Source organism: Vanellus vanellus, assembly GCF_965231255.1.
Source record: "Vanellus vanellus genome assembly, chromosome: 5".
In the NCBI taxonomy this organism is placed as follows: Eukaryota; Metazoa; Chordata; class Aves; order Charadriiformes; family Charadriidae; genus Vanellus; species Vanellus vanellus.
The window spans coordinates 13,788,495-13,810,854 of record NC_138910.1 but is presented as its reverse complement, the minus strand read 5'-3'; the positions used below and the strand labels follow the sequence as shown (position 1 = coordinate 13,810,854).

Genomic DNA, 22,360 nt, shown 5'->3' with positions numbered 1-22,360 from the left:
TTACTAGGTACCGGGTCACAGTGACTGCAGAGGCTCTGTGCTGGAGACCTTTCCAGATTAAACAGCATCTGCATGGTTTGAGAAGACAGAGATGATGGTCCCGATGGTCACACGGAGGCTACAATCCCTTATAACAGTTTGGTCTGCACCCATGTAACAATGCACTGCATCGGCTGTGGAAAGAACTGCATGTTTTTAAAGGAAAACACATATAATCCAAGAATATTGGCATTTTTTCCTCCCCTTGCTTTGTCCCTTGCTGCTGTCAAGAGGCTGGTGGAGTTCCTCAGGCCAAGCTTTGCCTGTGCTAACTGGAGTTAGCTGTTCTACCCTGCTATAAGCACCCAGCCTGCCTAGTGCTTGCATGACTTCTTATTGGTGTCTTGGTTTGTTCTGAACCCATCTTTATCTCAAAGCACATCATCTGATAAAATGTTTTGCTATAAAAGTCCCAGCTTTTACAATGGCGTGATTCTTTACGCATCCAAATGTGAATAAGAACTGAAAAGCCAAAGGTTATGAACTTACTTTTAAAGTGATACAAATTACAAAATACCCTCATTTACAACTACAGTATTTAAATCCTATTTGCAACAGCTCAATCAATAGGATCTAACTGCTGATGTACAGGAAGAGATTATAAAGTAAGTAAATTACACTAAAATAAGGCTTTGGTCTTTTTCAGTGCTTTGTCTTACAATTCAAGTGTTTTCCTTCCTTAAAAACACACACAAGTGAATGTATAGTGCAAGATATGAGTCTGGTCAAGCAAGAAATTCTTCTGCCTGTTAACCTAAAAGGATTTCCTTCCACCAATAAACAGAGTTCCCAGTTCCGCATTTAGGGCATCATCAGGAATAACATCATCCTCCACAAACTCATCTCCAAGCTTCTTCCACCATGGCCAGCGAGCATATTTCAGCATAGTGTTGTGGGATTGTCTTGCCTTGGTAGCTACAGGGATTGATCGACTCATAAAGACATCAGGATCTTTTTCTGTGGTCTCTGCTAACCCTGGAGCATCTGTAAGAACAAGGACAAGAGATTTCTGTATTTTGTTTGCATTTTTATGAGTATTTCAAACAAAAAAAAAGGAGCACTACCCTCCCACTTCCCACTGCCTTACGTAACTCCTTTCCCCATGCTGGCATTACAATTTTATGGCTGCATGATAAACCTGATTGGAGAAGCAATCCAAATTACAGGTAATCTGAAAAAATAAATACATAATGGGGGAAGGAGAAGGGGGGAAAGCAGGACTACTTCGTTCAGGTGCAGTGGTGGCATCCACCAAAATGACTTCTTATGAAACCTCTCTGTTTCTTGTCTCATCTCTGTGCCTGGCCAGATTATGGTGCAAATCCTCCTGGAAGCTATGCTAAGGCACATGCAAAATAAGGAGGTGATCAGTGACAGCCAATGGCTTCAATGGCTTCACTAAGGGCAAATCGTGCCTGACAAATTTGGTGGCCTTCTATGACAGTGTTACACCATTGGTGGACAAGGGAAGAGAACTGACGTCATCTACATGGACTTATACAAGGCATTTGACACTGTCCCACACAACATACTTGTCTCTAAATTGGAGAGACATGGATTAGACAGATGGACCACTGAGTGGATAAGGAATTGGCTAGATGGCCGCACTCAAAGAGTTGCGGTCAATGGCTTGATGTCCAAGTGGAAACCAGCAATGACTGGTGTTTCTCAGAGGTCAGTACTGGGACCAGTGCTGTTTAACATCTTTGCTGGTGACATGGACAGTGGGATTGAGTGCAGCCTCAGCAAGTTTGCCAATGACACCAAGCTGTGTGGTGCAGTCAACATGCTGGAAGGAAGGGATGCCATCCAGAGGGACCTGGATAGGCTGGAGAGGTGAGCCTGTGCAAATCTCATGAAGTTCAACAAGGCCAAGTGCAAGGCCCTGCACCTGAGTCAGGGCAATCCCAAGTACAAATACAGGCTGGGCAGAAAACGGATTGAGAGCAGCCCTGAGGAGAAGGATTGGGGGTATTGGTGGATGAGAAGCTCAACATGACCCAGCAATGTGCACTCACAGCCCAGAAAGCCAACTGGGCTGCATCAAAAGAAGTGTGGCCAGCAGGTCAAGGGAGGTGATTCTGCCCCTCTACTCCACTCTCGTGAGGCCCCACTTGGAATACTGTGTCCAGCTCTGGGGCCCCCAACATAAGAACCTGGACCTGTTGGAGTGAGTCCAGGGGAGGCCATGAAGATGATCTGAGGGCTGGAGCACCTCTCCTATGAAGACAGGCTGTGAGAGTTGGGGTTGTTCAGCCTAGAGAAGAGAAGGCTCTGGGGAGACCTTACAGCAGCCTTCTAGTACCTAAAGGGGGCCTACAGGAAAGCTGGAGAGGGACTCTTTATCAATGAGTGTAGTGATAGGATGAGGAGTAACGGTTTTAAACTGAAAGAGGGTAGATTTAAATTAGATATTAGGAAGAAATTCTTTACTGTGAGGGTGGTGAGACACTGGAACAGGCTGCCCAAGGAAGCTGTGGATGCCCCATCCTTGGACGTGTTCAAGGCCAGGCTGGATGGGGCTTTGCGCAACTTGGTCTAGTGGAAGGTGTCCCTGCCCATGGCAGAGGAGTTGGAACTAGATGATCTTCAAGGTCCCTTCCAACTCTAACCATTCTATGATTCTATGAAACTCTGACCTAAGAGAAAGAGGAGCTTCTGGTCGCTACTGCTGGATGAGTGCTTCTGGCACAGAGTGACATCAGCATTGTGCTTCCACCACTCTGGCGCAGCAGCGCTGCGTATTTCCTGCCTGGGGGACCCAGCACAGTGTAAGCATGTGTTGCTGATTTGCCTGTTTGGCGAGTGATAAGCTGCAGTCACACAGCACGTGACAGACTAAATAATGGAATTCAGTAACTTGCTGAATTTTGTCCAGCTTGGGTGCTCTCTGGTGGCTGCAGTTTGCTATTCTCCCTCTTTTACTCCAGGCTACTTGTCTGGAACTAAGATGGCACAATAGTGAATTCCATTTCAAATAAAGCCAGAACAGAGAAAATGAAAACATGACTTAGAATTCATAGCTTAAAGATTTCCCTCTTTATCTGGAAGAGCTAAGAGTGCTTCAAGCAACAGCTTACTTAGAACACAAGGTAGTAGAACAAAGCAAAACAAATGTAGAGGAATAGGTTGTGTGAGATCCCCTTCTTAGAAATTTTAATGCTTTTTAACAGGGCCATTGCTCTTCTTGTGAATGTATCAGAGAGATTTTTAGCAGAAGATGCTCCTTTAAAAGCAGGTGTGTATATGTAACCTATAGCAACACATGGATAATCTCTAACGAAGCCTGAATCTCAAGATAAGCAGATGGCAAAGGAAGAAAGATATTTCAGTTTTGAAATGAGGCTTTACCACTGTTCCCTCTAATTTTCTCTCTAAATTAGTTTAATTCAAATGGTAATCAAAACTATGACCAGAGCAGTCACATACTCATTAGCAGCTCCACATCGGTGTTGACCTGAGCCAGTAACGTCTCTCTCCGCTGCACTGCTCTCTGATCCAGTCTGCTCCTCAACAGGAACTGTGCCAGCTTTTCCTGGGCCTGCATATGTAATTCTTTACTCATTTCTTCTGACATTTGGGAAGCCTGGAGGAAAATAACAGTTTGTTACCATGAGGAGCTGGTTATTTAAAATCTTTTGGGGACAGAATAATGTCTAAACAAGGAATGCAAATGCTGTTCTTAATTGTTAACTTAATAATTTTGCTTCCTCTGCAGCTCTCTCCAAAGCTATCCATCATCAAGTATATAAATTTTCCAATTACAATTTGCTTTGACCCTTTTTATTAGATTAATGGTTTTAATCCCCAATATCCTAGTGCCTTGCTGTCAAACAAGCAGGGTTAATATATGCATACCTCATGAATTATCTTGATCAGAATTTATGGAGCTGAATATATTTCATCCCTACAGTATTTTATGTTGCATCATTAATGTGGATTATGAAATGACTAAGAAACAGACCGGATGCAATTTGATGTAGTCATCCACCTTCTGCTGCAAAGCTAGTCTCTGTTCATCAGTCAGTCCCTTGGGATCTTTCCAAGGAGAGAGAGGTCTCCTCCTTCTTCGTTTTTCCAAGAATTTACAAGCCTTTGTAAAGAACATACAAGAATATGACAATCACAGACAGGAAGTTTGTCTTCTCGCTTTGTTTGTAATCAATCAGTGAAAGAAAAATATTTCAGTCTGCATCTGTTTAAGCATAAATTTAGCTATGATGCTGAAAAGACATACAATGATGGTCAGCATGAATACTAAATCGTAAGTAAGAACACTCATAATAAATTACTGACTCATCTGTACTGTGGTGAAGTTCTAACCTCAGGTTTCAAAGTGGAAGGTCTTATATTTTAGTTGCAAGACTGCGGAAGATTTTGTAACCTATGCAAGGTTTTACCTATCTAAACAACTTGTGGCTCTAGACTATCATACTCTGAATTATTTTTTAATGAATTACAGCTACACCGACAGTAAGCGAATAAACAGAGCTTTCTGAGGCACTGCAATAATCCACTCAGTCCTACCTAATGTCAGAACAAGGTATATATACTTACTGCTCTCTGAATGACGACAGCTGCTTTGTACTCCTTAAGTGATTGCCTCTGTTGATGAAAATTTTTTCTTGCTCTATAGCCTCGCCAGAATCTCTGGATAGTTAATGCTGATTTCCCCTCCATTTCCTCCATGTACTTATTTACCTGACCTGCAGATGTAACAAAAATCCAGCTATAACACTGTGGGTTGGGATCTCTTAATAATTTACTTTTTTCAATCAAACTAGATAGTACCAAAAAAGCTTGGGTGCTATAAGTTAAAAACCCCTCTTCATCCAAGGTGCGCTAGCTGTGGGCCATGTCTCAGAGACTTATAGCTGCAATGGAGCTTTGTAACACAAGAAAACTGGGTTTCCCTTTCTCCTGCGCCATTTTGAAGGCAGCAGATCTTGATGAGTAGTTACTGAGCCCTTGTAGAATTAGCATGTTCTCTGTCAGATAATTGGGTCAGAAGAGACAGTAAGACTACAGTGCAAACAGACATGCAAGGTTAGGAAATATATTTGGGGAAACTGTTCTTAAAGAGACCCAGACAGTTTAATCTTCTGATATAGTTTAATATAAATCATACTGGCATGGATTATTTCCAGTAAGGCCAGCTGTCGTTCGTGGAAGAGTCTCATGGCCCTCTGCCTCTGAAGTTGCAGTTGCAGTTTTAGAGCCTCATCTTCCTTCTGTTTTTTTAAATGCTGTAGCTCCTGTTCCCGTTTAGCTCTGCAATACACAAATACATTAACAATTAGCTTTAACTTGTACATTTCTTAAAAGCATTTCTTGTTCTCTTTCTGTTAAATGGTCCAGCATCAAGGAAGGAAATCCACAAAATAATCTGCCATCCCAGCTGTTGGCTGCAGGACCACACTGAGCAATGAGAAATCACCTGCAAGCTAACACATTACCACACTATAGCCACGAAAAATTCTGAGCCAGTCACTCTATCTGGTATCAAACCAAAGGATATATTTTTACTTAGGATAAAGTTCTAAGGACTCTGAAGAGAACAATGCTCCATGAGAGACATTCATAGCCAACATGAACTAGAACAACAATTTTGATTCCATCATCTGGGGAAGAGGTAAAGCAACATTAGTCATCTGCTCCAGTATGCACCTTTTCCAGTGCATCCATCAGCATGCATGGCACATGCTTTCCATAATACATACTATTATTTTTGCACTGACTGCAAGAGTAGATCAGAATGCTGGCTGTTAAGGCTCACTTCTTAAATTTGGAGGGATTTTTTTTCTCCAGGAAATAGACTGATACATTTTCTCCATCAACTTTATTAACAGAACACTAAGAAAGAATTTCCTTGCAAACTCTTCCAGCTCTGCACTAGTTGTTGTAATTTGATGTTAGGATGTTGCCCTGCTGTGTTTGGCATTGGAAAAGCCCCAGCAGATGTTTCACAGATGAGAACTGAAAACTCTGTTAACTGGCCCTGGAAGGTTTAAGCTAATAATAGCCTGTATATCAATTATATATATACTAACATATTAATATAGAGACTAATATATCAATACTAAATATACTGATGTATTGATACTAATAATTACTGAGATCACTTCGACATGGTCTCAGTGAAGCACAAGGACCTGTGAGCTAGGAGGACTCCCCCTCCCTTCACTACCCCTTCTTGTCCCAATGGACCTGACCTCATTAGCAGCTTAATGCTTGAGACTTTACAAGTATCCCCACAATGAGGTAATGACGTGACTACTCCTCTTCTCCTATTGCAGCAAAATCACTTGCCCACTCAGGACTCGCATACCCTCACTGGACCCACAGCCCTGAGCTCTTCTCTAGCACTCTTCCAAGGACAATGAAAGGAGCAGCTAAAGCACTAGGAAAGAGAACAAATGGACAGAGCACAGGCATAAGGACTGTCAGAAAATGGAAAAAAAGACTGTAGACTGGAACTAATGTCCAGTAATCTTGGTATTGCTGCACATCACATATCTTTACACTTGCAGTACTATCAAGTTATTTGTGTGTTTCCCATCACTAGTATAAATCGAGTTGTCTTTTTTCCACCAACCATACTTTCTCCGCTGTCTCAGTAACTGGGTGGGGAAAGTTGGGATGGAAGCTATTGTATAAAAGATGCTCTGGATTTAAAGATCTGGCCCTAACTGATAAACAGCCTCCACCACAATCTGAGAGACCATAATCCTTTTATGACAGTAACGCAAGCCTGAAGCGTGCCCACACATCTCCCTACAGAGACAGATCATGATATATGTGATTACATCAGAATAGTCTCACGGAAACCAGAGGTTTTCAGCCCACATATTTCTGCAAATTAGAGCTGTAAATCCTTGCATTTTTAATCCAAGCAGGCACATATTACAAGTGGAATGATGTCACAGGATCAAACACGAGTTTTGATGACAATTTCTTGATAAAAGTATTAATAAATTTCCCTATAAGTTTTTATCAGCTCCACTAGGTGGAAAACTACAAGAATGTTTCATGAACTTCTCAGATGTGCATCTGTGAAACTACCAATAGTGTCTGTCAGGTATTTAAATGTTTCTTTTTGATACGGATTCTTTCCCATGTAGTCTGCAAAATACATGCTCTTCTTCAGTTTCTGTTCCTCCTATGATAAGACATATTTGTTTGCACAAGACCACACTGTGACAGGAAAATGCCTCTGAACAGAAGCAAAGCACATACAGAGTGAGAGCCAACCTTCCTTCAGCAGTTCATGGCACAGATCAGCCTCCCTCTGATCATCTCTTTATATACATAAAATGGTTTGATTTTTGATGCATGACTAATACAAATTATTGCCATTTTAACAGTTCTACAGTTAGCTATGTAACAGTGAACTAACTTCAAGGAGAAATCACAGGCTTTAATATTCACTGAGGAGGCATTTCTGAAACCAGAGTTTCAGAAGTTTATAACTTGCAGAGTTTAAGACCTTCCCCTGCAGCTGCAGGTGAGCCAAGTTTGGAGTTTCAACCTCAGCATTTAACCACACTTGTTCTAAAATAAATCTGTGAATATAAACAAACCCTGACTGTTAAAAATTAAAAAATCCTCTGAAAAGCTTTTCTAAAGTATTCCAAACATGATATTTCAGTGTAACACTAACTGCAACTTTGACCTAGACAGAAAAAAACCAACACTGGAGCAGTACTCTATTTTCTCAGGACATTGGGACTGACTGAGCCACGAACACACAACTGTAATGACATTAATACGTTTCCATTCCTCTCGATATTAAACAAGCACATTCAAAAGTCCATTTAAATGACTCAAGAACTACTTAAGAGGCACGTACTAATGCTTACATTACTGAAAATATGACACAAGAAAGTCACGTAGCTTGTTGATTGCCGACAGCCTCATCACACTTTCCCTTCTGCTTTACCACACTATGTCTTAGCCCATCATCCAAGTTTTCTGGGCTATGATTTTGGCTTGCAGGTTTGCAAGGTGCCTGATGAGGGCAGGAATATTGGCTCAGAGTATATGGTGGAGTAATAACGAGTGACAAGGATGTCATTCTTGGTGTTTCAGCACAAAAGCTGGAGGGGCTAGTGGCCCTCAATGGACACACTGTGTGCCCCCACAAATCTTCCAGAATGTAAAGGTTACACCTTAGACAGTCCAATATTTTCTTAATGCCAGTCTAGATGACAAATCATAACTGTCTGCTTTCTAACACCTTGACCATAACGCAATGTGATTTGACTATTTGATTTCTAAGATCTAGTTTTGACATGGAAATGCTCAACGTGCAAACAAAGGTTGAAGAAACCTGCTGTAGAGTCTGAACTTGATTTAGAACCCTTATCCAATATTAAATTCCCACTAAATTTCTCAAAAGAGGTAGCCTAACATGTGCTAGTATTACTGCTGAAATCCTACTTCAAGACAAGCATTATTTACGTAGCTTCATTCTCCAAGTCAGAGGATACTATTTCTACGTCACTGAAGTGACTCCAGTTCTGAGAGTCAAAGATTTCAACTATTAATGAAGAACCAGGTTTTGCAAGCACTATACTGAGCAAGCACTATGGGCCTCAGTTTCTGCAGCACTCTGGCATAGCTGATTGGAAACTCCAGGACAGCTCCATATTCAATTTACGATGGAATTTTCTGTCAAGTTAACTGTGAACCAGTTAACTGTTCTACCACCAGTACATCACCCTCTACTGCTATTTAGTGCAATCCCATGCTACAGTGTACCACACTTTTAGTCTTCCATACACCATAATTTTTTTACACAGGAAACATTTAAAAAGCATCACAGAAGTAAGTTTTTTTTCATGGAGAAGCTTGGCAGCTCGGAAAGGGACAGTTGGAGCTTTTGGCACCAGAAGTGGCAGTTTGGTACTGCTGGAAAAGCACATTGTTTGGATGTTTCTGCTAAAAGAATCTGTAGTGAAACAGCTCATATTTGCATTACATTACCTTTATGTTACTGAAATAACAGCTGACTGGAAAAAAGCATCTTCAAGATGAAGGAACTCTTGGTCAGCCCAAACTTATGGCCTGGGACATGGGAACAAATCCTCAGAGAAGCTATTTCCAGGAAGGACAGGAAGTGAATGGGAACAGCCAGCATAGATTTATCACAGGCAAATCATATTTGACCAGCCTGATTGCCTTCTGTGATGAGATGGCTGGCTCTGTGGACAAGGGGAGAGCAGTGGATGTCATTTTCCTTGACTTTAACAAGGCTGTCATCACAGTCTCCCATGCAGGGCAGGGCTGACACTCAGAGGAACCTCCACAAACACAGAAAATGGGTCAACAGGAACCACATGAAGTTCAAATGGGAAGTTCTACACCTGGTACAAAATAAGCTCATGAACCAGGACAGGCTGGGCACTGACTACCTGGACAGCAGCTCCAATGACTGTGACCTGAGAAAAACCAAACCAAACCTTCTTACTAGATTCTTCTCTTAAGTGCTTTTTACAAAGCCATACTGTTTACCTGAAGCTTCTCTGTAAAGTGGTGACTGCTTGGGGTAGTTTTTTCAGCCTTTTCCTTGTCTGAAATCCCCTCCACATAGCCTGGATTACACAAGCTGCTTGATGCTGCCTCTGAAATTAATAAAGCAGTTAGTAGAATATTTTCTCTGCATATAAAACCACTTTATTAGTGCCTGCATATTTGGAACAATCTCAACATTTGGCCAAAAACCCAAATGCATCAAATGCATTTGATGCATGTTTTCAAATGCATTGTAACAGCTTGGGGAATTTAAGGTCCTATAAGACGATTATTATGGTGACACCTGTACTTGCTCCAAAGGCAGCTAATCTGATCATCTGGATCAATGCTCTCTGTGGTAAACAAATGAATCTACAGCAGAAATATAAAATATATATTAGCTGCATTAATCAATGTTAGAAATTTGTATTTAAAACAGCTGAAGCACTAGATATTTCCAGTCATGATTCAATCGAAATACCTACACTAGAGAGAACAGAAAGACAAGTTTGGACAATTAGCAGCAGAAAAAAATATTACAATTGCAGTATGATCAGAAGACACTGAAATGCAATAAACACACACACAAAAAAATCTATTCTAGTCTTAAATGGACTTTTATAAAAAAAAAAAAACACCACTAAACACCCTACTCTGTTGAACATGAAAGCAAGTCTCTATAAGCATAACGGATTTCCTCTAAAGTATTCTCTTTGACAAACCTGCATGTAAAATTTTGGTAAGAAGTTCATAAAATATACATCGTCTTTTTTATTGGGGTCACAGACCAGAAGGTGTTCTTACTTAACATTTTCTCTATATGACTTAACTCTATGTGAAAGCTGCCTAGACTTCAGAGATCTAAATTTGTAACACTGACATGAGAAAAGCAGATGCAGTTATTTTTGTTTATAGTTAGCAAAACTAAATTAATTTTTTCTCCCCCTATGGTTGTATAGAAATTTATGGTGAATCTGCAACAGAAAGTCAGTCTCTCCAATCACAGTCCCATACCTTAATTACTGGGCAATTTCTTGATGTCACCAAAAATGATGGAGGAAAAAAAAAATTAATAAATAGGAAATTTAAAAAAACATTAATATAGTGAAAAAATAACACAGGCTTTGAAAAGCTTCGAAGTGACAGAGTAAATTCATTCTAAAAATACATAAACCACACGTAACTAGGATTTCACATACAAAAGTCTCATTAAACTTCAGCACCTGCATTTCTCCTTTTCCACTGGATTGTTCCAAGTCCAGCAGGTCCAAAAGTTGACAGAGATCCCTGTCAAATCCTTTGCCAGTCCACTCTTTACTTAAAAGCCCTTTTAATCCTAAGAGAGAGAGAAGAAGGATGTGATACCGCTAAGATGAATTTTTCTTTTCAGGATTTAAAACTAAAAATTTTCAAGTCAAAAAATCAAATCTGATTCTATGTGCAAAGCAACACTGGAGATGGAACACCATCAGTCACCTTTGAGTTTCAGTGCAGGGTACTATCAATGAATATCTGGTGCTCCAACCATCACAGAGAAGTATTATACAGTGACTATAATTTCATATGTTCAAGTTGCTATCTATTGTGTCTACATAACTGGCAGTTATCAATGTACTTTCGGTGTCCTATCAGTAAGTAATTGTAAGGTACTAAAAGGATGTAAAGCACCATGCAAGTGCTAGTTTTATTAGCACTGATTTCATATTTTTCATAATATTTATTTATAACTGGAATTCTTTGATGTCTTATCCGTGTAGCATAGTCTAACTGTGAGTATATGTGCATCCAATCCCTGAGACAAAATAGCTTTTTAGGTTCGCAGGAACTAAAAAGTACACTTGTGCCCCCCCCACATCACATACACACTCACTGTGCTGCACACAGGGCACAAGTAGACAGTAACACAAAGCTAAAGCTTTTTATCAGACAAATCCCAGAGCTTGAGAGTTCTGCAGGGAGTTAGAGGGAAAAGGAAGAAGAGCAGGAAGTAAACACATTTGGATAGCCTCCTGAAGAACTGCAGATTCAAGTAACTTTCCACTTTCAAATCATTGTCCATAAGCATATTCATACACTGGGCAACTCCAACACGCATATATACTTACGGGGTCTGGATATGGAGCACAAAGTCATTCATGTAAACAGAAATGCCACCTCTTTTCTATTGCACATGCACCATTTTGGAAAGACGATGACAGTTAAACGCTTCAGGAGAGAGACAGGTGAGACTCCAAATGGAGTCAGTCTGTGCCCTAATGCTGTCTGAGCTCTGCAAAAGCACGTAGCCTGGCTACACCGGGCAGTTCCCTCACAGAAGTCCTGTGGGTCCGACGCAACCATTTGCCAGTTTCTGTACAGACCACACAGCCACATGCACCTTTCAGCTGCTGACAGGGAGTACCTCATGTGTGCCTCTCAGAGGTGTCAATCCATGCAGGGAAAAAGACCAGGCCCTCCTGGAAACCTAGTGTAAAGACTGTGCTAATCTTGGAGATGTGAGGTTCAGGTGATGTCCTCACCGCCGGCAGGCTGCCTTTACTGACAGAAAGCTTACATTGAAGTACCTCATACTGGCAACAGCTCTGAGCCACTGTGAAGCCAAGTTACTTCAACGAAATGGCCAGATGGTGGAAATACTGTAATGCTTTCTTTGTTGATGTTGTTCCTCAAACTATCTAAAGGATTCCAAAGCCTGAGTGAAAACTAACATAAGGATGCAAACTTTAAAAAAAAACACAGAGGAAAAAAAGTGATTGTTTTTTTTTTAGTGGAAACAGGAAACATGGACAGAAGAGAGAGGTAGAGTCTCTAAATGACCATGGCACATTGTCATTCTAGAGCAAAATAAGTATAACCCTTTGATGGAGACTTGCACCTCTTTAGACAAGCCAGCATTCTACAGCTGGGATAATCAGACCACCAGAGCAGCTTCACAAGAATCTGCAATGTGATACCAGCCTTAGGCACATTATACTTAATTTCATACCAAAAGGAAGCCCTCCTCTCTCAGTTTTGTAGGCAAAAGGGTGGCAAAGCTGCCTACCTGGTCCAGAAATTCACCTAGCTGGTACTGCCTAATAAGTAGTCAGCACAAGTGTAAAAAAAGGGAATTGTCTAGCATACCCAGTTCTCACTGTCCTTGTCCTCAAAGGAATGAGGCTGCTCACAAGCAGTTTTGACCATCAATAACATCCAGAATATAAAAGATCTGGAAAACATCAAAACCTCTTAGTCTCCATAGGCATGGCAGAGGACAAAGGGGTTTCCTGGAGCTCCCTGCCAGGCTAGAGTCAGAAACATTAAATGGGACACCTCATTAAATAATGAATAACATAATAAATTAAATAATGAATAACATAGAGCCAATTATATGCATATTCAGTGTTCTCATCTAAAGGCATCAAGACAAAACAATAAAATCATTTCAGGAATTTTTGGAAAGAGTTCATTCCAACCACTTGGATAGCAAAAGACACTCAGCTCCTCAGTAACAGAATAGCACCTAGCAGATAAGCAGTAAGTAAAACTTTCATGCTTCTGGACTAGCAAGCCTTAGCACACTGGCAGTTGTCTGACATGGCAGTACAAGCACTGTGCTACCAGATCTCTCAATATCCGAGCTGCACAGCAAAAAAGATGCAGAGCATCACATAGAAAGAAGTAAAACCCATCAGGTTGGAAGTGACAAACAACGGCTTTAAGAGACAAGTTGCCACATGCAGAGTCCTCAATACATGGAAGAAAATAGATCTAGGAAACAGAAAGATTTGCAGCACCTTAAACTACAATGAAAATGAACAGAAGAGAAGGAAAAAAACCCAAAACAACACAGCACTGCAGATTCCATCTGTGTTGGGTAGTTATTGAACCAAGATGGGAAACTTCCATCTTTGTATTTTTACAGTGAATGTAAGAGGAGGCTGAGTGATTGGTCCCATACATGCTTACAAACCTTTGTAGCGAGCTGTGAGTAACTTCACAAGCTGCTTGCAAAATTTTGCCAGCAACAACAGCAGCTTTGTAGCAGCATTTCCTATGACAGGATTGGTGGTAGATGAAAGCTTATAAACAAGTTCATCCAAAACAGAGTGCAGGGTATCTTCATCAACTTGAAGCAAGACAGAACTTTAAAAAGAAGAAAAAAAAAGAAAGACGGGGCGGGGGGAGAGGACACAGAATTGAAGTGTTAATTACAAACTATGAGCTTTTTAACAGTGACTTATTTTTAGATATGTCAAGCATTCAGGAAACCAACGTACCCAGCTAGCTGGACCAGCAATCTGATCCAGGCAGTACTACTGTTTCAATCAACTGATTCCCATTTCCTCAATTTAACAACAAGATAAAGAAAATAGCTATTTTTTCTATTTCTACAACAAAGACTAAGGAAAAAAAAATCACTACAACAATTCTTGTATATAAAAAAGTTCTATTTTACCAATCAGCAACGAACTGAGTTTTAAATTTAAATTTCAGAAAAATAATTTATATGAAAAATACTAACCTATTGACCCTCAAAATATTGTGTAAAACAGACATCATTATAATTGCTGTTTCAACATCATCTGTTATTAACAACTGCAGGAAGTGATCATTTTGCAGTACTGCAAAAAACCAAAAACAAGCAAACAAGAAATAACGCAATCAGAACCAGACTTGAAAATACCATAAAACAAATAAACTTCATTATGAAACATAAGCCATAGCAAGTAAAAACAGATACTGTTTCTGGAACACACTCCCTCTTTTATAATTTTTACACTAAAATTTACTGGAATAAATAAACTACTTCAACATCCAAAAAACACGTTGAGCCTTGTTTTTTTCTGCCTTTGGATATCCAGCAGGCACTGGTGTTGCAGTAGAATAAAAGCTTTAAAAACTTTTATGTTACACTAGTACCAGTTTCTTATTACAACAGTGGAATTATCACTGGGGTACGAATATCCAGAAAAGCTAAGGACTTCAACGTTGACAGTCTGTTACACCAGGTTTACTTATTGCAAGTCCACAGATGTCATCAAAGCACCATCTTTTTTATTGCAGTGTATCACTGTCTACATACTTAGCAATTTTTCTGGCTGTGTCTGTTTTTAGTTACACATCTTATGATCCTTAATTTTTTGTCCTATATTAGAAATGAAATGAAATTCTGATTTTTAAAACATTGGCTTAATCGAAAGATTATTTTGGTCAGAAGTGTATAGTGAAGTTTGTTAGATACTTGTAAAATTTCCTGGCACGGCAACAACTTCAGAAAACTGTCTTCAAGTCTATCCACTTTTCAGGGGCGGCAATGTACTCGGATAAAGTTTCTGCATATGTTATTCACAGAATCACGGAATTATCAGAGTTGGAAGGGACCTCTAGAGATCATCTAGTCCAACTCTCCTGCTAAAGCAGGATTGCCTAGAGCGCATTACTCAGGACTGCATCCAGGCGCATCTTGAAAATCTCCAGAGAAGGGGACTCCACAGCCTCCCTGGGCAGCCTGTGCCAGTGCTCTGTCACCCTCACCGTAAAGAACTGTTTCCGTGTATTTGAACGGAACTTCCTGTGTTCTAACTTGTGCCCATTACCCCTCGTCCTGTCACTGGGATCCATTGAAAAGAGTCTGGCTCCATCCTCCTTCAACCCACCCTTTAGATACTTGCAAGTATTAATAAGGTCTCTCCTCAGCCTTCTCTTCTCCAGGTTAAAGAGTCCCAGCTCTCTCAGCCTTTCCTTATAAGGCAGATGTTTCAAGCCCTTCATCATCTTAGTTGCCCTTCGCTGGACTCGCTCCAGCAGTTCCCTGTCCCTCTTGAACTGGGGAGCCCAAAACTGGACACAGTATTCCAGTTGTGGCCTCACCAGTGCAGAGTAGAGGTGGAGAATGAACTCCTTCGACCTACTGGCCACACTCTTCCCTATGCAGCCCAGGATTCCATTGGCCTTTTTGGCAACAAGGGCACATTGCTGGGTCATGGATAATTTACTGTCCACTAGGACCCTCAGATCCTTCTCCTCAGAGCTACTTCCCAGCTGGTCTGCCCCTAACCTATACTGGTGCTTTACATTCTTCCTCCCCAGGTGCAGGACCTTGCACTTGCTTTTGTTGAACCTCATTAGGTTCTTCTCTGCCCAGCTCTCCAGCCTGTCCAGGTCACGCTGAATGGCAGCACGGCCCTCTAGGGTGTCAGCCACCCCACCCAGTTTGGTATTATCAGCAAACTTGCTGAGGATACACTCTGTCCCCTCATCCAGGTCATTAATGTATATATTAAACAAAATTGGACCAAGTATTGACCCCTGGGGGACACCACTGGTTACAGGCCTCCAACTAGACCCTGTGCCGCTGATCACAACCCTCTGAGTTCTGTCCATCAGCCAACTCTCAATCCACCTCACTGTCACCTCATCTAGCCCATACTTCCTCAGCTTCCTAATGAGGATGTTATGGGAGACAGTGTCAAAAACCTTGCTAAAGTCAAGGTAGATGACATGTACGACTCTCCCCTCATCCAGCCAACCAGTTATAACATCATAGAAAGCTATCAGATTGGTCAAGCATGATTTACCCTTGGTAAATCCATGTTGCCCACTTCCAATAACTTCCTGTTCCTCAACGTGTTTGGAGATGACATCCAGAATGAATCGCTCCATTACTTTCCCAGGGACAGAGGTGAGACTAACTGGTCTGTAGTTCCCTGGGTCCTCCTTCTTGCCTTTTTTGAAGATCGGAGTGATGTCAGCCTTCCTCCAGTCCTCAGGCACCTCTCCTGTTCTCCATGACCTTTCAAAGACGATGGAGAGTGGTCTAGCAATAACATCTGCCAGCTCTCTCAGCACTCGCGGGTGCATCCCGTCAGGGCCCATGGACTTATGAATGTCCAGCTTGGCCAAGTGGTCTCTGACCTGGTCCTCCTCAACTGAGGGAAAATCTTCCTCTCTCCAGACCTTCTCCTTTGCCTTCAGAGTATGGGATTCGTGAGGGAATCACACACAGGTAAAAAGATCAACTGTTTCTTATCAGAAAAAAGTATGATTTTTTTAAAGACATAGAATTGCAAAGGGAAACTACAAGAAAACACTTCTAATGGTTGTCTCGGAAAGAGTAGAAGGGGAACTCTTTAGGATTTCCCTTTAGTGGATCTTTCCCATTTTAAATATTGCTGTTTCTGTGGAGTGCACTACTTTAAAAGACTGATTTAACAACTAATCCAATTTAAAAAACTATGTAGATATTATCTTAAATGTGATTCTTGAGAACTGTAGCTCCCATAAATAAATTTTCAATTGTTTTAGGGTTTTACTTTTCCCTTACCGCACGCTGCTATTTGAATATGCCCACCGAACAGCCAGCAGATGGCATCAGTTACTGTTTGGAACCAGCGTAAAAAATCTTGTTTTTCTTCATCCTAAGCAAAAAGAGAAGTAGGTAAAAGCATGTGTATGTATCTTCACTGAGGACTTCAGCTTGATGCAGTGGGAAGGCTTGTATGTTTCAGGGATTTGGAGACCAAAACTCCATCAAATTTCCAGATGAGGTTGCTGAAACTGTAGGAATCAGTCAAAAAAATAATTTGCGAGCCCTTCAAAGCCAAAGATCAATCAAGAAAAATCTAACCATACTAAAAAAAGCATCCATTCCTGAAAATATCATAACACGGAGATAGAAGTCTTGTTTACTCCTTAAAAAATAGGAGGGCTAAGAAGACAAATAATAGCTCAGTACAAATACACCATAGATTTAATCCACGAAGTGTGAAATATATTATTTAAGATTAACGCACAGGAAAAAAGGGTCCAAAGTGGAAAAGGACACAGTAAAAATGGAAAAGGTTCCTAAAAAACAGCATGGTGAGGCTTCAGAAGCACCTCCTAGATGGAGGTCTGGGAGCAAACACCAAACCACTATTAAGCGGAAGTTTGAGCAGTTTGCCAAACAGACTGTGTTATGTGCTTGCCTGTGATAACACTGGACCAGAAAAAGTGACCAGGAAGAAGTCAGGTTTTAACATGTGAATGCACATACAGACGCACAGTCTAAAGTCTGTATTCCAGGTGCGAGCCACAGGCCACTGGAAATTTAAAATCTTGGTGTGTGGACAGCAAAGGGGCTTTTGATAGTACTACATTGCTGACAAATGTTGTTATAAAGCATTTGGCCTGCTGTCTCCCACATTAATTCAGCCTCCACGAATGACACTCTGGAAAGCCTATTCCTAGATCCCTGCTGTAAGTCCCACCCATCAGTCATGGTTTAACTTTGTCTTTGGTTCTTACTGACAACGAGAGATACAAAATCACAGTAATAAGTTAAGCTGTAATACTATCTGTTCTGTGTTTTGGCAATACGTCAGTTTCTGAAAGCTATTTCAGTACTTCCCTTGACTTCAAAGGCTTGTACAAAAAGCAAACGAGGGCAGAATAAACTACAAATCTCCACTGGTAGAGTGGGATTTCCAAAGTTCCACTGAGCAAGCACCAAGTCTGGGTGCCCAGTCACCTCTGAGACCACAAGGTTTAAAAGCCAAAGGACTAATTATAATGTAGACTACATTTGCATTCAAAAGAAATCTTTGCCCACAAGCATGACTCAAGTAGCATGTAGGCTGAGACATAATAAGAAAGTGTGGGGGAAATTACATATTGTGGATAAGACTGGAGTCTCCTGGGATGTCATTCAGGAAGCTTCCTTCTTAAGCACTAAATGCACTTCTAAAGTACTGAACTAACAGAAAATACATTACCCTACTGATACTTTCTGAGGATTGATTGTGTTTGTGGTGCTCAGCACAATACTCCATAGGAAACCTTTGACTATCTGCAAGAAGCCAGTGAGCCAAGAAATGCGATACTAAGGGGAATTGGGGATATTAAAAGAAACTATCAGAATCCATGAGGTTGATTATTTAAATTATTCGTGGGTTTCGTTTGTTGGGGTTTTTCTTCTGATTCTGGAACTTGGAAAGCTTCAAGTGCGTGAGGGAACCTAGATGGGCAAACCCCTTGTTGTCTGCAAAGAGGGAGAGAAATGTGAGAAACTCTTCAAATGTACAAATTCACAAAGTCTGCCTTTGGGGTTCCCAATGTGCAGGTTCAGAAGCAGTGAGTATTTTTGGAATTCTTTGCCAATTTCGCAGCAGAAATTGTATGGCAAAACAAACTTCAACAAATCTGATTTAAACTCTTAAGACTTCCTAACCCTTTTTTGTAAAGCTGAATAAAGCAGTGGGAACAGAGACGTTACAAAGACTAAACTAATTATATGCAAAGTGAAAAAGACACTACCGTGACTGGGATGCTGCCTTTTGTAAGGCATTTTTTTTTCTATCCTACTGCTCTAATTCTTCTACCCTACTTACAATTGCATTCCTTCCCCCCACCTTTAAAACTTGCAAAAAGTAGTGGCCAAACTCTTTAAACAAACCTACACCAACAAACCAGCTTTGCACATGTAATGGACCAAAGACTCCACAATGACAGATTTCAGTTTCAAAGCTCCGAGGCATAAGAAAAACTACTGCAATTTCTGGAAAATAAATTTTCATAACAGTCTCCCTAGAATAATATCCTACTTATACAATATGTAACCTTAGAAAGTTTACAGAGATTCTCTGCTCTTTTAACCATGAAGTTTAAATACCTTGATTGCTCGGATAAATCGTGCTTGCAAGCGTCTTCCCAAAACCAGCAGGTTGTCTATAGCTGAAGGAAGAAATTTTTTGTAAAATTCCTCAGGATCTTCTTTCACCTCTAGTCCTACACAACAATGACTGAAATGGAAAAAAAGAAAAAAGAAAAAAAAAGCAACCTGAATAGATGAGGGCCTGTTTGAACAGCTTAGAATGAATGTCACGTCATCAGAGAAGAAATGCTTCACTGGCATGGGACAATTCAACACTGAACAGCAGTTAACTGCTGTGACTGGCTCCAAGCTAGCTGCCTCAAAAGGAAGAGGAATAACTGGCAGGCTGGAGACAGCAAGTATATTACTACTTAATGTAGCATGTCTCAGTTTAAAACATATCCAAGGCACTTTCTCCTCCAGCTTCATAGGATCTGTTCAGGCTTGTTCCACGTGCTCTGGGAAGGGCTCTGATGGTCAAAAGGGGGATAAAAAAGGGGCAAAACAGAAAGGTAGACAAAAACCTGACAAAAGAGCCTGATGATGAAGGGGGTGCAGATCAGGCAACAAAAATACATATAAAAAAATATGGTTTACTACAAAATCTTCAGCGAGTCTGCCTACAACTTTTCTCTAACAGAGGAATTCACATGTGGGCTAGAAAGCAGTTCTTCAGATCTCAGTTTTCTTATTTTACTCACTGCAAACATGTTGGTCATTTCTGGAGGACTTTTTACGAGAAACTGGGTGTTTTACAACTGGGAAGCTTTTCAATTCTGTACTCCACACTGATACTAGTGCAACAAATGAGCCTTCCTAACTTTTTATGAATTTTGCTTTCTGACATGTTACCGAGGCTTTGTTAGCTTGTTGTGAATGCACACACATAAAGCTTTGCTTACAAAAGCCCTTGGAAAGCAAATTCTAGGCATGAAGCTGAGATTCATCTATTTACAAAAGGACATTTTTATAGCTAAAATAAATTTCAGTTTTCTCTACAAACTGAAACAACTTATAGGGGATGATTTAAGTATCATGCAACTCTGGTGATAAATCTTGCATCTCTTAGGGAAATTACTGGCATTAAAAATTCATGCTGCAGATATGGCATAAATAAGAGATGGTTACCTAATTGCTTCATGCCTTAGAATTTTGCTCCCTAGTTAAGCCAAAATCGAGTACAACTCAGGAAAAATTTAAAACTTATTATTTTTCCTGACATCAAAGATTGAGATTGCATCACTGGGGATTTGAGTTTAAAGTTGTCTTATTTACTAGCTATGAATTAAACTTAATTACGCTATTCTCACAATATCACTACATCAAGCTATCTAGTCTGTATGAACTGAGTCCTGTATTATGTTTAAAATGTAAATAGATAAAATGTAAATAGATATTTAAAATAGGCATAATAAATAGATATTTAAATAAAGTCAAGCCAAGCTGTGAGTCAATCAGGCTGAAGATTTTTGCAAGATGAAATCTAAGTACACAAACTTTTTTAAATAACTGCAATTCAAAATTAGCAATTACTGGGTAAGAACTGTGAGCTGACGAGTACTGTTCCCAAAAAAAAGGTAAAGCCAACACAAAAACTGTTCCCACCAAACAGTTTACCCAGCTCAATGAAACACAATGCCAATGAATTAAACAGGACCAATTAGGCTATGCCTGACCCCTCTGCTCTTGACTGCTCCCTGCACTTTAACCCTGGCCTTTCCTGAACAACAAGCCTTGTTCTGGATGGGAGCCAACGTATTACAACTTGAAAATAAAAAGAGCAAGATGAAAGGCCAGAAAAAAAAAAAAAAGAAGAAAACTTCTTAGCATTTATTTTTTACCTTAGTGTCTCTGCTAGCTGGGCAGCAGTAGCCCAGCCTCCATGCAGTCGAGAGTGGTCTTGCCTGAGGACCAGCATGCAGTACTGAGTAAGATCATAATTGTATATATCTTGCTTAATTTTTTTTGATTCTTCACATCCCAAGGAAGCACTATTTAAAATTCCTGTGGGAAGAAGGCAGGAGAGAGACAAAAAGGAACATAAGATTTTGATGTGCAAGGTTTTTGTTTTTCTTTTTCCAAAACGTGTACACAGCGCCAGGATTAAGGTAATTCTAAAAGTGCTAAGAACAGCATAAAATATTTTGTCAGCATTTTTCACTCCTACAGCTACAATCCATTTGTTAGATTATATGACAATCGGGAAAGATAGCTAAACTTAGGTTTCCGTTTTCTCATTACACATTTAGTAGTAAAACACACATTACCTGGGATATAGCCCATTTGTATGAATTTCCTAGGCCAGATAAAACCACAACCACTGCAAAACATATAGCTTCCTTATAATTACATCCCAATTTAGAACAGGACCTAACTTGTTTCTACTGTTTCTATGAGCAGTGGCTATGTGGCAAAAGGAAAGACAGGGGGAGTCACACAGGAGCTCACGATTGCAATTCTATGTTAAGACTTAAAAATTGAATGCTAACGACCACTCCAGCTCTCCACCCAAAAACACTGGGAGAAATTATTTGACCAAGTGTAAGATCCTTGTCCATCATCAACAGGAGTCTTACAAACATGGTGACAGCTGAGAGGGAGAAAAGACTTCCTCTCCATTTGCTCCCCAGCTCCTCCTCCTTATTGTTGCCAAGCCAAATGCCACTCAATACCACTCTCAGGAAAAGCCATATTATCAACCCTACAGAGTTTCCAGCCCTGCCAGAAATATTCAGAAAAACCTTCTGTATTTAAGGAGGCAGAAGGATGAAGGACTGTCCATACTTCACTACCTCCATCCTTTTATTTTAGAAACGGTATTAATTACCCTTTAACTTCAGAAGTAGCAGGGGGATGTCCTGTTCTCTGCTCTCAGTGACCTGAGCAGCTAAGGCCAGTACCCGGGGATCCGCAGCTGCCAGCCCCGCGCTGGGCGTGTTGGCCATAGGAAACAGAGGGAGGCTGGCAATACCATCGATTCAAGCCTCTTTCCCTTTTTAATCGTTTCGGTGCTGGTGTAGGGTCCTTAAGCCACTACTTCCATCAAACCTCCAGCTACTGCACCATCAGCTGGAAGCTGACGCTCCACTCTGCGCCTCGGGCTCCAAGTCTCTCCCTAAGGAAGGAAACAAACATGGAGGAAGCCCCATCCATCCATTCATCCATCCATGCATGCATGCATCCACGCTCCCTCAC

General features: G+C 40.6%; 1 protein-coding gene across 1 annotated transcript; it reads right to left on the bottom strand.

Moving 5' to 3' along the window:
• Window positions 1-514: 514 nt before the first annotated feature.
• IQCB1 (IQ motif containing B1) lies at window positions 515-22,144 on the bottom strand. Its single transcript, XM_082483906.1, has 13 exons — window positions 21,993-22,144; window positions 21,007-21,169; window positions 19,184-19,313; window positions 16,859-16,952; window positions 14,057-14,156; window positions 13,505-13,677; window positions 10,776-10,888; window positions 9,553-9,662; window positions 5,168-5,310; window positions 4,597-4,745; window positions 4,004-4,132; window positions 3,469-3,625; window positions 515-1,023 (listed from the first exon to the last, which is right to left on the bottom strand). The coding sequence occupies exons 1-13, from the start codon at window positions 22,108-22,110 to the stop codon at window positions 794-796; spliced, it is 1,809 nt and encodes a 602-aa protein (XP_082340032.1). The 5' UTR covers window positions 22,111-22,144; the 3' UTR covers window positions 515-793.
• Window positions 22,145-22,360: the final 216 nt, after the last annotated feature.